Source organism: Copadichromis virginalis, linkage group LG8 (genome assembly GCF_057382275.1).
Source record: "Copadichromis virginalis isolate Kocher_CV1m ecotype Utaka linkage group LG8, C_Virginalis_male_GT1.1, whole genome shotgun sequence".
Taxonomy (NCBI): domain Eukaryota; kingdom Metazoa; phylum Chordata; class Actinopteri; order Cichliformes; family Cichlidae; genus Copadichromis; species Copadichromis virginalis.
Genome location: NC_140625.1, coordinates 13,934,374 through 13,949,552, shown reverse-complemented (window position 1 = coordinate 13,949,552; position 15,179 = coordinate 13,934,374). Strand labels below are relative to the sequence as shown.

At 41.9% G+C, this 15,179-nt stretch overlaps 1 protein-coding gene across 3 annotated transcripts in view; it reads right to left on the bottom strand.

Moving 5' to 3' along the window:
- mpripa (myosin phosphatase Rho interacting protein a) overlaps positions 1 to 15,179 on the bottom strand; it is a 53,576-nt gene that overhangs the window by 36,803 nt on the left and 1,594 nt on the right. For all 3 annotated transcript variants that reach the window (XM_085465986.1, XM_085465987.1, XM_085465990.1), the window contains exons 2-3: positions 13,640 to 13,717; positions 10,890 to 10,955 (exon numbers count right to left, since the gene is read on the bottom strand). In XM_085465986.1, coding sequence (XP_085322112.1) covers positions 10,890 to 10,955; positions 13,640 to 13,717 — 144 coding nt within the window. The remainder of the gene's footprint in view (positions 1 to 10,889; positions 10,956 to 13,639; positions 13,718 to 15,179) is intronic.

Below are 15,179 nucleotides of genomic sequence, written 5' to 3'. Positions count from 1 at the left end.
GTCATTGTGACAGGCCAAAACAGTCAGCCATAATTTAAAAAAAAAATTAAAAAAAACAAACAAACAAACAAAAAAATAAAATAAAAAACTGCTCACTGATGATGAAGGCAACATGTTTTTTCCACAAAGCTATAAGTACTGTATTACAAGAACTTTTTAAAAATTGCATCCATGAGTCATTTTTGATAGCTAAAGTTACAAAGAAGGTGTGTGCTTGTTGCCTTAAAGCTGAGAGAAAGCACAGAAGAGAGAGGACCACACTGAGGGTGCAATCGCTGGAAGCAAGCCAGAACACGGCTGTTGGAAAAGGGAATTTTGGGCCAGCTCCTGAGGAAGCTGGAGCAGGTTATTAAAGAGAGAGTCGCTCACCCAACAACAATTAGCAGCAAGCCAAAATCTTCAACTCCACGTAATGTAGGTTTTATAAGCTTGAGCTACTCATTAAAAGAGGCCCACATAAGTAAAAACTTCTACTGGGAGACATTTTCACCTGTATATCAAACATACTTGAAGCTGAAAGTGTGCACCATCACATATGAATCCTATTCTTATCCTGTAATTGTAAGCAGTGACCAGACGCAGCTCTGAGGCTGCACTTTTTAAAGATACCTTTGCTGCAAAGCCCTGACATTAACAGGTGACAGGATTGCTGGGTCACCATGTTGAGGCAAAAGGTCAAAGGTCACCTAATACAGCTGCACCTGTCATGTCTCTGAAAGACATTCAACTGCAGCTGTGGCCACTACAGGCTATCCCAAGGCAATGGCTTCAAATCTAAGGCTAGCCTACAACTGAACTTCCAACTGAGGTGCTAACCAAATCAAAAATTACAGTTACAGGAGGTTTATTTTAAAACGTGTGTCCAAAATGTATCTAGCCCAAAAAAAGTAATCTAAATATATTGGGAAGCATTTTTTGGTTTGGTTTTAAATGTATGTTTTTTACTTTCACTTTGCCTGCCAGTGTCCCTGCGCCACCACCACTGAACATGCAGACCTTCCCACTGTTTTATTAGCACCCGTCTTGGAGCTAGCTAACCTCTCACCCTGATACTTTAAATGAAATCTTTTGTCAGTGTCCTGGTCTGGTGTTTAGAACAAACTGAGCGAGCAGTCTGCCAGGCCCCGTTTGGCTTTATAGAGCAGGGAGGGGTTTAGGGGGGGAAAAGAAGTTACACAATACTGGTGGTTGCTCTCCCCCAGCACAAACAGTTTATTTGCCAGACAGAGCTGGAATGGAAGAGAGAGATACAAGACAGTGGCAGGATAAGTGAGCGGTAAAAGGACGGGAAAGTAAATTGGACTGAGTAATGTATAAGTGAAGTTCTTGTTTAGCCAAATCCTCCAGGAATAAGCCTTTTTCTGGTTAATGAATGGCTGGAAATCATTAAAAAGTACAAGAGAGTGACTGAGGGAGGGTTGAAACGAAGGATGGTAAAAGGATATTCTGAAAACTTTTCACCACGGCACAGTACTCGTCCACAGTCAACCAGAATTCAACTAAACCTTCACATTCGCCAAGAGAAATATGACACAAGAAAGAAAGTGCAAAGTCACAGTCAGCTAAAGTCCCACATAAACACAAAATGGAGACCTGGCACACTTTTAATGATCCTGTCAACAGTCTCTCTCTCTCTCACTCTCTCTCTCTCACTCTCACTCACACACACACACACACACACACACACACACACACACACACACAAAACAGTGAACGCCAATATAATCACTATGGTATGCCCTGAACTCGAAGTTCAGGTCGCTGCCATGGTAAGCGAGGTTCTAAATCAGTATTCGAACACCATCATTGCTGTTGATGCCCAAAATCCCACACAGTCCATGAAATAACAAACAGTAGTCCAACACCCTGCATAACCTTAATTATTATAATCTATTCTCACACAAAGGCATTTAACCGTGAATACCATGCGATGCACTAAGGTTACCAGTACCAATATGGACACAGTGGCACAAAATGTGTTCACAACTACAACAGCAAAGTGTCTTTAAAAAAAAAACAAAAAAACAAAAAGTGTTTCACTTCAGAATTTGCAAAGATAAAAGTATGTGTTTGCTACTTTACATAATAGCTTACACATAACCTACCCCTCTAGCAATTGTGAAGGGGATGTGAGTGACATATATTTTGGCATAATTGTAAGTCCATCTTTTGTCGCTACAGTAATTTCAGCGCCATTATTTGCAGGCATATTAAACCATCTGGCTGTGGAACACACAATCACTATGAACAAAGGGAAGCTAGTGAGAAGATATGAAAATATAAAACTTTAAATTACATTTTATATTTAAGAGAAAACAACTAATATTAGTCAATGAAACAACTAAACACAAATAAAAGTAACTGATAGCAGCTCACAGATAGGCTAAGCCCACGAGTTTAATATTTAGAGGACAGACTTGGTCCTGAGCCAGTTACAGGATACTGCTGACTGAAGAAAAGGAAATGTCTCAGAGTATTTATATCCGCCATATCCAGAACAATGTGGTCACTAAGACAGAGACAAAAACTAAGGAGCAAAGATAAGAATACAGATGGAGAAATTCAGGCCAAAAGCATAACACAGAGCAAGACTGGTAATATATTAACTGAATATGCAGCCTAGCCCATCTTTCCTAAGACCCTTCACCGTGTTTAGTTTAGTTGAGTCATACTCTCTTGGTAATAGCAAACTTGCATGTCAGCACTCAGTTGGAGAGTGCTCATGCATCTTTTCGTATCTTTACTGAACACACTGAGCAATCACAACACAGGCTGGAATAAGCAAGCGAGTCGGGTGTTCTACGAGGTTGGAAGACTGGGTCATAGATTAAAGCCTCCCTAAAGAAACCAGTGTGGTTACTGACAGTCTTCTGTTGTGAGTCATGCCTTAATCACCACTGTTTTCACTCGATGTTCATAGAAGCATTTCAGAGTTGTGAAGTGAAGAAGTGACAAAAAGATTTTAAACAATAGGACCCATTGTCTTCAAATGACAAAAACATATTTTCACGCACAACACTTCTGCGATTATCTCCCATGGACAGAGAGACAAAGGTGGAGAGAACGAGTGAGCTACAAACATATATCAAAGCCAGCATATTGCTGAATCTATGCTGTGAGGTATGAAGGCATTTCTGAAGGCCCAAAAAAGATGGTTCAGCCTGATCGAGGCAAGGTGGACCTACTGAAGTGGCCAATAGGTACATAGAGATATTCAAGAAAGAAATACTCTATCCACATCAACTAGATGTGGTACTCGAGTGTGTGTGTGTTCACTTGGATTAACTGCCTTTAATGAGCTGAAACTAACTGGATCTTAGAGAGCGAGAGCAAGAGAGAGAGGCTGACATGCATCACGCTTGTTTAGTCAATAAGAGACATCAACAGAAAAAAAAAAGTTGTGTCTTAGGTCATAAAGCTACAAATGACAAATCACTGTTGTCTTAGGATGATGATGCTTCTACAGAACAATGTTTTCATGGAAAAACAGTACTTTGAACCAGAGCACAGGAGTGGTGTGTTATTTAAAAACCCCATGCTCTCATTAACACACTTATTCACATAGCACTTTGTGCTTGTGAGCTGGCCTGAAGCATGACCTTACTTCATCATGCTGGCTATCGTCAGGCGAAATCATTCACAAAGACAGTGCTGCACTAAAAACTTTGTCTCCCAGCATTTGCATGGAAGTTTGCAAACACTCACCACTTCCCAGGTGTACTGAAACCTAGCATCACTTACAGGACTCCAAATCTGTGTGTCTGGGGCCTTAGGAATCAGTTTCACGCACAGCCAACCAGTCGCGAGAACAAAAATTGTACCTTAATGACTGGTGGTTGCTATGCGACCACCAACCAGCCTTCAGACCTGTGTGACTGTTTTTATTGTAAGCTAGCTGTTGAGCCTGTTGTTTGTGTTTTAATGACTTTAGCATATACTCATCCAATTCCATCATCAAGCTATGAAATTTCAAATCAGGCAGGCCTGTGTTGTCATTTTTGGTTGGTTGTGCCAGAGCAACAATGCTTACCGAAGTTGGCCCTCTTACTGTAGTGAAACTTTATCAGCCAACAAGTCAGAGCAATGATAAGATCTTCAGTGCAAAATTGGGAATTTAACTAGGACACAACAGGGACAAAAAAGAAAAAATCCCCACAAAGTCCCCATTTCTGCACACAGAAACAAAAACAAGGGAATTCTTGTTATAAATGTACCACACTGGGTGAAAGCTTTATGACTGGGGGTTGCTATTCAGCTGAATGTCAGTTACAGTGCTGCAGATCCTGATTATTACAAGCTGTATGAATTGCTCTTCCCATGGTTTTGTGGCTTTGTGCACTGGGTATAGTGACCCAACTGTAATCCATTACTGTTTACATTCCAGCAGATCAGTTCCTACTGGAACCATGGGGAAGGAAGGCCAGGGGTTAAATAAGACTCTCACGCACCATATCTCTACAAAACCAACATATGCCTAACCCAGAAACCATATTCAGTGCTCTAATATGGAGAGATTATACCACTTCTATCCACCAGAGCTGCAACGAACGTTTATTCTTGTCCCTTTGTGCTATAACGCAAACAAATGTACTTCATGTGGTTCACACTTCTTTCTCCACTCATTTTCTCATCGCTTGCTGTGAGTGGAAGACTAGAGCACCTCTAAGTATTCCTAATTTGATGGGGTGGGGTGGTAAAACTCTACTTATTCCCCCACATAGAGTGGCCTGGAGGCAAGAAACACAGCTCAAAAGCTGTGCCCACTCATCCATCCCCTAGCTCTCACCCCAAACAGACACTCACTGCGAAACGTTTAGATTCATGTTTCTCAGGTGCAAAAAAAGAGAGAATTTACGCATGTTTCAGCATGTGAAAAGGTTTTACAAGGCTTGAAGGCAAATACAGGCCGGGGCTCTATGGGTTCATGTCAGAGATTAAGCAGAGATGCAGCCGGACCTGTGCGTATCTCAAGTTAAAAGAATGCACAAATGTGTGGGAAATGGAAGGAAGTTTGTCTAAAAGAAAAAAAAAAACCTCTCAGTTCTTGGACAAAGCTATGGGGCAGAAGTCCACTATTTGAATTCCAGTAAACACAGCAAATTAATCGAGCCAAGATGAAATGTGAATGACTTAAACAGCTAAAACATCATGAGAACATCATGTTCTCGTTGAATACGGCTGCGATACAGACTGCAGTCAATACAGTCTAAAGGCAAACGCAATCCAAGTGTATCTGAAAGGGTCTTTTGTGTACTGCAACTCAATAGGGAGCCTCACTTCATTCGCAGGTATACTGTGCTTGTTCAGCCTGGGATAAAATACATTAAGCGAACAGCGTGATAACACAACCTGCACTGTGTTCCCGCAAAGGTCTCGAAATACAATGAAGAAATACTGCACACAAACCACCCTCAACGTTAATAAGAGATTAGCAATGCACAAGCCTGATGATTCAGTGTGACCTCAGACACCACAACACAAGAGTGATAAATTCCCAAAGAGGAAAGTTTAGATCACATAATGAAGAGCATGTTTCAGTTAGAATAGGTTATCTATCGGTCAAAGGACGTTCACTGGGTGCGAGGTGATGTGTAGGGCATTTGACTGCACAGTGAAGGTTATTAGAGTATGGGTGTTGATCTTTCTGACTCTCGCTGTCATTAAAGCAGCTTTCCTGACAGTTTTTCTCATCTACATACCTGCCCTCACTCTGACGTGATAATGGATCTGGTGTGAGAGGCTGTTTCTCTCACCACACTTGGACAACTTCAACACACAATTATGTAATTTGTCTTATTTGTTTTTATGTTTAACTCAAACTTATCGTAAAACCCACCTTCTGCATCTGTTCTCTGCAAACAAGGAACACTAATAAAGAGCTTACTCAGAACTTGCAACACCTGTTCCAGACGTGTCCTCTGCTCTCTAGTACCCTCTTTCTCACACACACACACACACACACACACACACACACACACACACACACACACACACACACACACACACACACACACACACACACACACACACACGTTCTGATGCTGTATCTGATGTTTTTGTCCACAGCCACAGCAGAAAGGCTTGCTCGACAGAGCCTAGAGACAACTTCAGCGCTCAAATCCGTGCTTTGCTTCCAGTCTGTTCTGTCCTATATCAGTCAGGTCAGAGACCTCTAGAGCTCTCAACAAAACTGAGAATCTGCCCCATGCATCAAATACCATGGTAAACTGCCGGTGGACAAAAGGGACAAATCGTGTTGCCTCAGCAACGCTGCCTGGACAAAACTGTGTTAGTCTGCTTTTAGAACAATCCAGCTGGTGCATTCAGCAAATACTGGGGACTGAACTGCAAGTGAGCTTGCTAAATAATTATGTCTTCTCTCCATATTTGCAAATACCAAATAAAACAACAGTTATTCTGTGAACTAGTGGCACATTTTCAGCTATTCACACTCAAACAGCAACAGTAAACAGTTCTCTTTATCACAGTTCTCTTTATCGTTTTTACTGCAGCTACATTTTACCCCTCTCTTTACCACTTGTCTTGTGCACATAACAGCTCTCCAGAGCCACTGCTGCTCTTAGCAGAAAATCGTGGCAGTGGTGTGTCATGTTAGCTGTTCACTGTAGGTGGGCAACCCCAAATCAATGACTTCAAGTACTGTGCTCCCTCCCAGGTTTTTGCTAGTCCATTCCTTTCCCACAGAGCCATGCCACATCCTGCAGGTTGGAACCTCAACCCATCTGGGTTTGGTTAAGCCAAGACAGAAGAGCCATAAAAAAAAAAAACCAGGCTAAGAGCAAAACAGAGGGGAACCTCCTCATTTACAATCATAACGAGTGCTCCCAAAATTGGGTTTTGATGTGGTTTAGAGGAACGTTATACTGGCGAAAGCTGGCAAACTTTAAAAATCAATTTAGTTCATCTGATCTTAATGTTGACCAGTGTTTGCCATACAGACTACAATAAATCAAGAATATTTTGCGACATATTTTACCATTTTTCCCCCTCTTTAACATTTATGGACATCCTCTAGCTCTTACACTCAACAAAAATATAAACGCAACACCTTTGTTACTGCTCCCATTCCCCATGGGATGGACGTAGAGACCTAAAATTCATTCCAGATACACAATGTAACCATCCCTCCCAAACAGTGGTCACAAATCAGTCCAAATGTGTGGTAGTGGGCACATCTGCTATATTGAGATAATCCATCCCACCTCACAGGTGTGCCACATCAGGATGCCGATCTGACATCATGAGTAGTGCACAGGTGTACCTCAGACTGCCCACAACAAAAGGCCACCCTGGAATGTGCAGTTTTTTGCACTATTGGGGGTCTGGGGACCCAGAACCGGTCAGTATCTGGTGTGACCACCATTTGCCTCATGCAGTGCAACACATCGTCGCATGGAGTCTATCAGATTGTCAATTGTGGCCTGTGGAATGTTGGTCCACTCCACTTCAATGGCTGTGCGAGGTTGTTGGATATTCGTGGGAACTGGTACACGCTGTCGTATACGCCGGTCAAGCACATCCCGAACATGCTCAATGGGTGACATGTCCGGTGAGTATGCTGGCCATGCAAGAACTGGGACATTCTCAGCTGCCATCTGCCCTGAACAATGTGAACCATGATTCATCCGTGAAGCGCACACCTCTCCAACGTGCCAGACGCCATCGAATGTGAGCATTTGCCCACACAAGTCTGTTACGGCGACGAGCTGGAGTCAGGTCAAGACCCCGATGAGGACGACGGGCATGCAGTTGAGCGTCCCTGAGACGGTTTCTGACAGTTTGTGCAGAAATTGTTTGGTTGTGCAAACCAATTGTTCCAGCAGCTGTCTGGGTGGCTGGTCTCAGACGATCTTGGAGGTGAACCTGCTGGATGTGGAGGTCCTGGGCTGGTGTGGTTACACGAGGTCTGCGGTTGTGAGGCCGGGTGGATGTGCTGCCATATTCTCTGAAACGCCTGTGGAGACGGCTTATGGTTGAGAAATGAACATTCAATGCACGGGCGACAGATCTGGTTGACATTCCTGCTGTCAGCATGCCAATTGCACGCTCCCTCATTGCTTGTGGCATCTGTGGCATTTTGCTGTGAGACAAAACTGCACATTCCAGGGTGGCCTTTTGTTGTGGGCAGTCTGAGGTACACCTGTGCACTACTCATGATGTCAGATCAGCATCCTGATGTGGCACACCTGTGAGGTGGGATGGATTATCTCAATATAGCAGATGTGCCCACTACCACACATTTGGACTGATTTGTGACCACTGTTTGGGAGGGATGGTTATATTGTGTATCTGGAATGAATTTTAGGTCTCTACGTCCATCCCATGGGGAATGGGAGCAAAAACAAAAGTGTTGCGTTTATATTTTTGTTGAGTGTATTTTGAAAATTCAGTCACTGTTAAACAGCTAGTCCCAACTTACCCTGTGTTTTGTTACCATACTAGCTTTCTGATCTGTTCAAGCAGTCCTGATATCATTCAGCTGCTCTGAGCATGTGAATGAAGACCTGACTGGAAACAAAGCAGAATACCAATTTGTTATCTGTTGTCATAAAGTATGTAAATGATTAATATGTTTAAATGTAGGTTCGCCTCCTATCACACATGCACATTTGCAAATGGATGGATGCAACGCCCTTACTACTGCTATAAATACAATCTAATCTTTGGAAAGTAATGATTATTGTGGCTCCTTGATGTGTTCCATGGCAATATTTAATTTTTTCTAATCTCAATACTAATCGAATTGAAAACAGCCTAATAACAATGTCAGATATGTACACCATTTAGCCAAGTTTGTGCAGCTCTTTATTCAACTGAAAACAATTATTCTAATTAGCCTCGTGTGACAAGCGAGGCTCTATATTTAGTGGCACTTGATATTTCAAGCTCCAGACCCTTATTGTCCCTATACTTTTGATCCTCCACTCAGAAGAGGGATGAAAACACAAAGAGTGACATCCAGAGAGAACACTGAACAGAGGGAGGACATCCGCCACTTCACTTGTCTCTTCCTCATCATCTATGTTTCTTTCCATGTCATCCTCCTCCTCCATTCAGTGCCTCACAAACGAGCCTCAATATGAAGAGCACATTAGGGCCACTGCAGGATTTAAAAGCTATGTTCAGACAGATTTTGTTAGCCAGTGGTTTTATTTTATTCCAGTAAAAACAGTGGAAATAGACATAATTTAAGGTTGCTCACGTGCTGTCGTGTGCATGTATCTCAAGAGTTGTCAACTATATTGTACATGATATATCGCTGTACCTAGAGGGGGGGGGGGGGGGGGGAAATAGTATAGTAGTTCCTGAGGGTTGGTGGCTGTTGCTGGGTAAAAATGTGTGCACAAATCTTCTAGTGATTCCTTTGGCTGCTAGCAGATTGCCTGCAGTTTTTCACATTTGTCTGCAAATACTTGCTAACTACTAGCTGAGTGGTAGTTAAACTTGAAAAAGTGTGAGAAGAAGCTTCGCTTTAGCCAAATGTTTTTTTGTTTTTTTTAAATTGGTGCAACTCTTACTTTCAAGGAAAACCAGTCCGTCAATGCCAGTCAACCTACAACCCAGCATTAAGCTAGCAATTGTCATGTGTCTGCAAGACTTCAACTGTGAGAATGCAATAACTGTAAAAGGACTTAATATGAGGAGAAAAAAAAAAAAAAAAGAATGCCACACTGCACCCCAGCACCTGTTCCCTTTATTACATCAAACCTCACACTAGCTTTTCTACTAAAATACCACAATGTGAAAGGGTCAAAGTCAATAAAACAAATACCGTTTCATCTACTTCTGCTTTCACCTCATTTCAAAACACATCCTACGCTTAAAAAAGGCTGTTGAACACTGCTTGGGTCAATCAATATTCAGCATGCCTACATCTTACAGTGCCAATAAAACCGACAAACTAGATTCCTGAACCAAGTCGACTACAAAACTCAAGCTCAGACAGAAAGTCTACATACTAATTTTATAATTACTACATAGATTTTAGTCTACTGACTAAATATAACTCGGTGATTTAATATGTCAGTCAATAAGTGGTTTTTCCAGTCTTTCCTTTAAGAACAGGAAGTAACCACGGGACACCTGCACATCAAGTGCACAGTGTAGTAACCACCTAAATAAACACACAAAGCTAGGTACATAACTTTGAATGTCAACACCACACGCTCATTCCTTTTCACACTACTGTATAAGCAGGCTTAGTGTTTAGCACGTTCACTAAATACGTGGTTGTGTGGAACAAAGGACTAGTGCTAACCATGTGTAGGCTGCCTCATCAATCTCACATTTTCAGCACTTGCATCAAACAACTAATTTTGCACAGAAATCATGTAACTAGCATTTCTTGTCAGATAAACCAAACTTGCAACTAACAATGAAAAAAATGATCACACTTTATTATCATCTTACAATAAATACAACTTTATTACAGTAACAATTGCCACTGTAAATTATTAAATAGTAGCCAAAGCCTCTGGTTTAACTCAAGTGAAAAGAGAGCAGTCCTTTGATGTGAAGCAGGAAAAAGAAAGAAGTGAAAGTTTTAACGTCTGTTCCCCTTATGCGTCAAACTGCTGATGGAGTTGTTTATTTTCAGAAGTCAAAGAGAGGGGAAAAAACTTCCCTTTTATTTATATGCTGCAAATTTTCAATGTCATAGTAGCAGCAATGAGGTGAACAAGGCTGTGTAAATGAGCAGATCATGGTGCATTATAACACAGATACACTGAACAGTATGCTGCTGTTTGTTTGAACCATGCTTTGGTTGTTTAGACTGTGCCACCAGCTATTAACGGTCACAGACAAGCTTCAGAATATGAACAAAACGGGCAACAAAATAATCATCAGCTGACAGGAAGGAAGCTCACCATTTCATCCAGAGCATAGCGAAGTAAGCCGTGCTCGTAGAGGATAAAGAACCTCCTCTGCCATTTCTGTAACAAGACAAAAAAAACAACAACAAACAAATCTGTCATTACGGACATGATCACACAAAAGATATCAAACCATAGTCATTTTATATATATATAATAAAAAAAAATTTAAAAAAAGAAGCCTCACAAGAAGTTGTGCCAGTATTTATCATATCAATCATTACACATTTTATAACTCTGGGCATGAGAGTCAAACACAGACTTGTGGAAGGCCAATAAATTTCTAAAGCCTGAGATTATTTTGCTGGATCTAGAAACTCCAGTGAAAAGCTTGAACACACACCTTAGGGTATAAAGACCGCGCACACACACACACACACACACACACACACACACGGAAGTGCAATCAAGTTTTTGGAAACAGTTGCTATACAGCAGTAAGCAAGTAATGCTGGCACACTTTCCTCTTACGGGACATCACAAGGCTTTCAAGCTGTGACAAGCTGGACAACATTTTTATCAGCATGCATCAGCTGCATTCGGTCATTAAGATTTCAGATAGTTGTAAAGAAAAGGAAAACAATTTGAGGAAAGAAGGCCTTCATATATAAAGTGCAGGTGTTATCACAACAAGAGCTAAGTGGATACAGACGTTCATAAGAGAAGACGAGATTACACTGCTGATTAAACTGTAGGATATATATGGAAAGGCATGCAACTGTGAAGCGCAGTATCATTATGTACCAGGTTAGCTGAGAGGGGGGGGGGGGGGGGGGGGGGGGGGTTAAGTCTTGGTTTGAATGGGAATCCTGTCAGTTACAATAATACAATTTCCACTGATATTCATCCTCATTGTCTTGATCAGTTCTCTTCCACTGCCCTCATATCTTAATGTACCGCTTAGTCTCAGTGTTAAATTTCCTGGGCTCCTATTCTAACAGGGCCTGGTGCATGAAATATTGAGAGCTGCTCTCTAACCTAAAAGGCCACTGGAAGGTCTCAATAGGGGGGCCGAGAAGCCTCACAGGCAATGTTAAAGGGACATTGCAGTCCACAGATGCTTTTTAAAATAAACCAAACCAAACCAAACCAAACAAAAAACCAAACACGATATATTACAGGCTACAGAGGCTGATTATAGAATTCCAGCCTCACTGTCACAAAACAGAGCCAGACCCCTCCACAACCTGTTAAACTAAAGTGACCCTAAAACGTGACTCACCTGAGACATCAGCGGTTTTCTGTTTCTCTGTTATTTGTTTCAGTGTAAACCTGACAAATGTGCTCACGTCAGCACTACGTACAAGCCAGCAATTATACCCCCGCAGTGAAACGCTGACTGGGAGAATAGGCAGAACGCATCACTGATGATGTCAAAGCAGCGGCAGACTGTTGATAGTAGATCCAGAGGTGCTTTTCCCAAAACTCATATGGAAGCCATCAGCGAGGCTGTGAGAACTGAGACCTTTCTTCTCCTCCCCCACATTCTCCGCAGTCCTCTTTTTGGGATGCACCACCACAGCATATAATCTGGCAGCTGATAAACGACGGCTCCGATTACACGATACTGCAGTGGTAAGAGTTATTAAATGAAGTCAATATTAGGCTCATTATTTCCTAACAATGAGGCTTCACTGACAGAGGACCGAGATTCCCATAAGAATCTGCTGATTTCATGAAGTAGCCACTGAAGCCACAACAACAAGAGCTCTTGTTTATCAAATGAGTGCCAGAATGGATAAAGGAAATTAAAGGGAGGAGTAGCCACACTACTTACCTAGCACTCTGAGCTGGTAAAACAAACTTAGCTTAGAACTTTGGTGGTAAACAACATAGCTTTGCCTAGCTAAATGGGGTGGGGGGTCTACAACTGTAAGCTTAGAACCAAAACAAAAATCATCACAGACAAGAAAAATGGATAATGGCTATGCTGGGATTTCCGCCAGTGGATGATGGTCGGGGTACACCCTGGTAACTAGACAGCCATCTGCACTCTCAATCCCTCCTTTGGGCAATTTAGAATCACCAATTACCCAACAATCATGTCTGGACTGTGGGAGGAAGGCGGCGTACCTGAACAGAAACCACGCAAGCACATCAAGAAGCTCCAGAAAGGCTCCAATACAGTCTCACAGCAGTTTGTGAAAAAAGGCACAACCTTTAATCCATAGATACGTGTTACTGGACATAGATTTCACACTTTTTTTTCTTGGTCCTCAACAAAACTTTTCATCAGTATCCAAATTTGACTTGACCTTGAGCATAACTTGGGCAAAGACCTGTTAGATGATCACTGTGTGCAAGTGTCACTAAAATCAGTACACTAGGATGACAAGTTTCCCCTAAGCTTCTCACACCTCGGGTGAAAACCTATTAGGTGACCAACACTGTAAGAGGAGCAGCATTTCTTGCCAACAGTGGACAGACGGGCAGACAGCGGATGCCTCGCCATGCCATAACGTCATCTGTCAGCTCAAAACCAAACAGGCTGCTCATTTTTCCTCAAAGCAGTTTAACAAAAAATCAAAACCACTACACCAATCAACCATTCAGATGAGCAGAAGCTAAACACAGGGGGGTTAAATGGACCTCTTCTCTTATAAAGAGCGCCAGTTTCTTGCCATGAATTTCTGCCAAAACTTCCAAAAGAAAGTCAAGAAGAGGTGAAGTCACAACATAATGCTCTCTTCTAAACACAAGCAATCTCACCACCAGCAAAGCTAAACACTTATGAAACCACTTACCCGAGATCTGTGTAAGGGATTGTCAAAATTTGTTCCCTCCGGTGCCAGAAGCAGCCATCCTGCATATATAGGTTTTGCCTGGTGAGTGGAAAACACAATGACAGTGTTGGAAGCAATCATTAGCATAATAAATAACTGTCTAATTATGGGACACAGAAGTTGATCCTGCAAGTTGAGACCACATACTATGACCTATTTAAAAACACACGCACACACTCACAAACATGTGTTAAACTCCGTGAAAGTGTTATAATAGACATTAGCTGCCTTGACTTTAGGCTACACTCGCCACTTGGCTTTATTCCAGAGCACCATGCTGCCCTGAAAAAAAAGAAAAAGGAAAGGCTAACACACACACACACACAGTTTTTCTTCTGATCCTCTAAGTGGGTGGACTGGTGGGTGGTGGGGGAAGCAAGAGGCAGAAGTTAGGAGGAAAAAAAACAAAACAAAAAAAAAAAAAAGCAGTGGATGAGAAGCAGAAGAAATTAGTGCCGAGCTTTTGTGGCTACAGATTTGCAATTCAAACATGTACTGAGAGACGCAAGTTGGCCTGGCAGTGTTTCTTAAGTTGTTCTGGTACATGCTTGAACTGTAGCCACGCTAGTAGTCAGCACTTGTCTGCCGAGCCAAGAAGCCCTGCATAACCACTGCATGCATACTGCGTGCAGGAGACCTTGCTGAACTTGATGTTTACATTAAGATCTTACCTGTGCCTAAAGAGCTTATCAAATTAAGCGTCTTACATAAATGCACATGTGCTTCGTCCCCCAGCCTATGAAACAGTAGCCAACCAATCTGAGTCAAAAGAGCTTGACATATCCAGCTGTCTGGCACTTCCATGTCTTTCAATCTGAGGTTTTGATTACAGTCATAACTTCACCCTATGTACGGCCGAGCATAATCCACCATAAAATCCTCTTTTGCTTTGATTACATGCAGCACAGCACATTTTCCAGCTGAGTGACTGTGTAAACAAAATGACATAACATTAATTTCCAAGCACAAGTCCAAATTATAACCTTGGACCGTCAAGAGTTTGAACAGACTTGCAAGAGAAACATTCAGACACTAAAAATGGAGGGGGAAAAAAATGCAAGATGAAGGCAACTGAAAGAATAAGAGAGTGGGACACTGTTGTTGTGTATTGTTGTTTTAATGCCCGTAGGGAGAAAAAAAAAAAAAAAAAACAGTTTAGAAAAACATCTTATCTGTCCTTATAAGACTTGACAGCAATGGCAAGTCCCCCCTGAGACTGAGATATAAGCGTGATGAATCTAGGTCACTTTTTAGCCTCTAATGGTTCAGCGGTTAAATGTACTCATCTGAGCGTGTTCCTGTGTCTTCATTTCGCAATGCCCCCCACCTCACAACCTCTTATTCCATGTCATCATAAAGGATTTTAATATTGCTTCAATAGCCTGGGCCTTTAAGGCAAGTGAAATTGGAGAGATGGGAGGTCAGAATGACAGTTCTGGTTGAAAATAGATGCTCCGCTTTTCCATATTTTTTCTGTGCGTGTGTCTGTGTAAAGACTTAA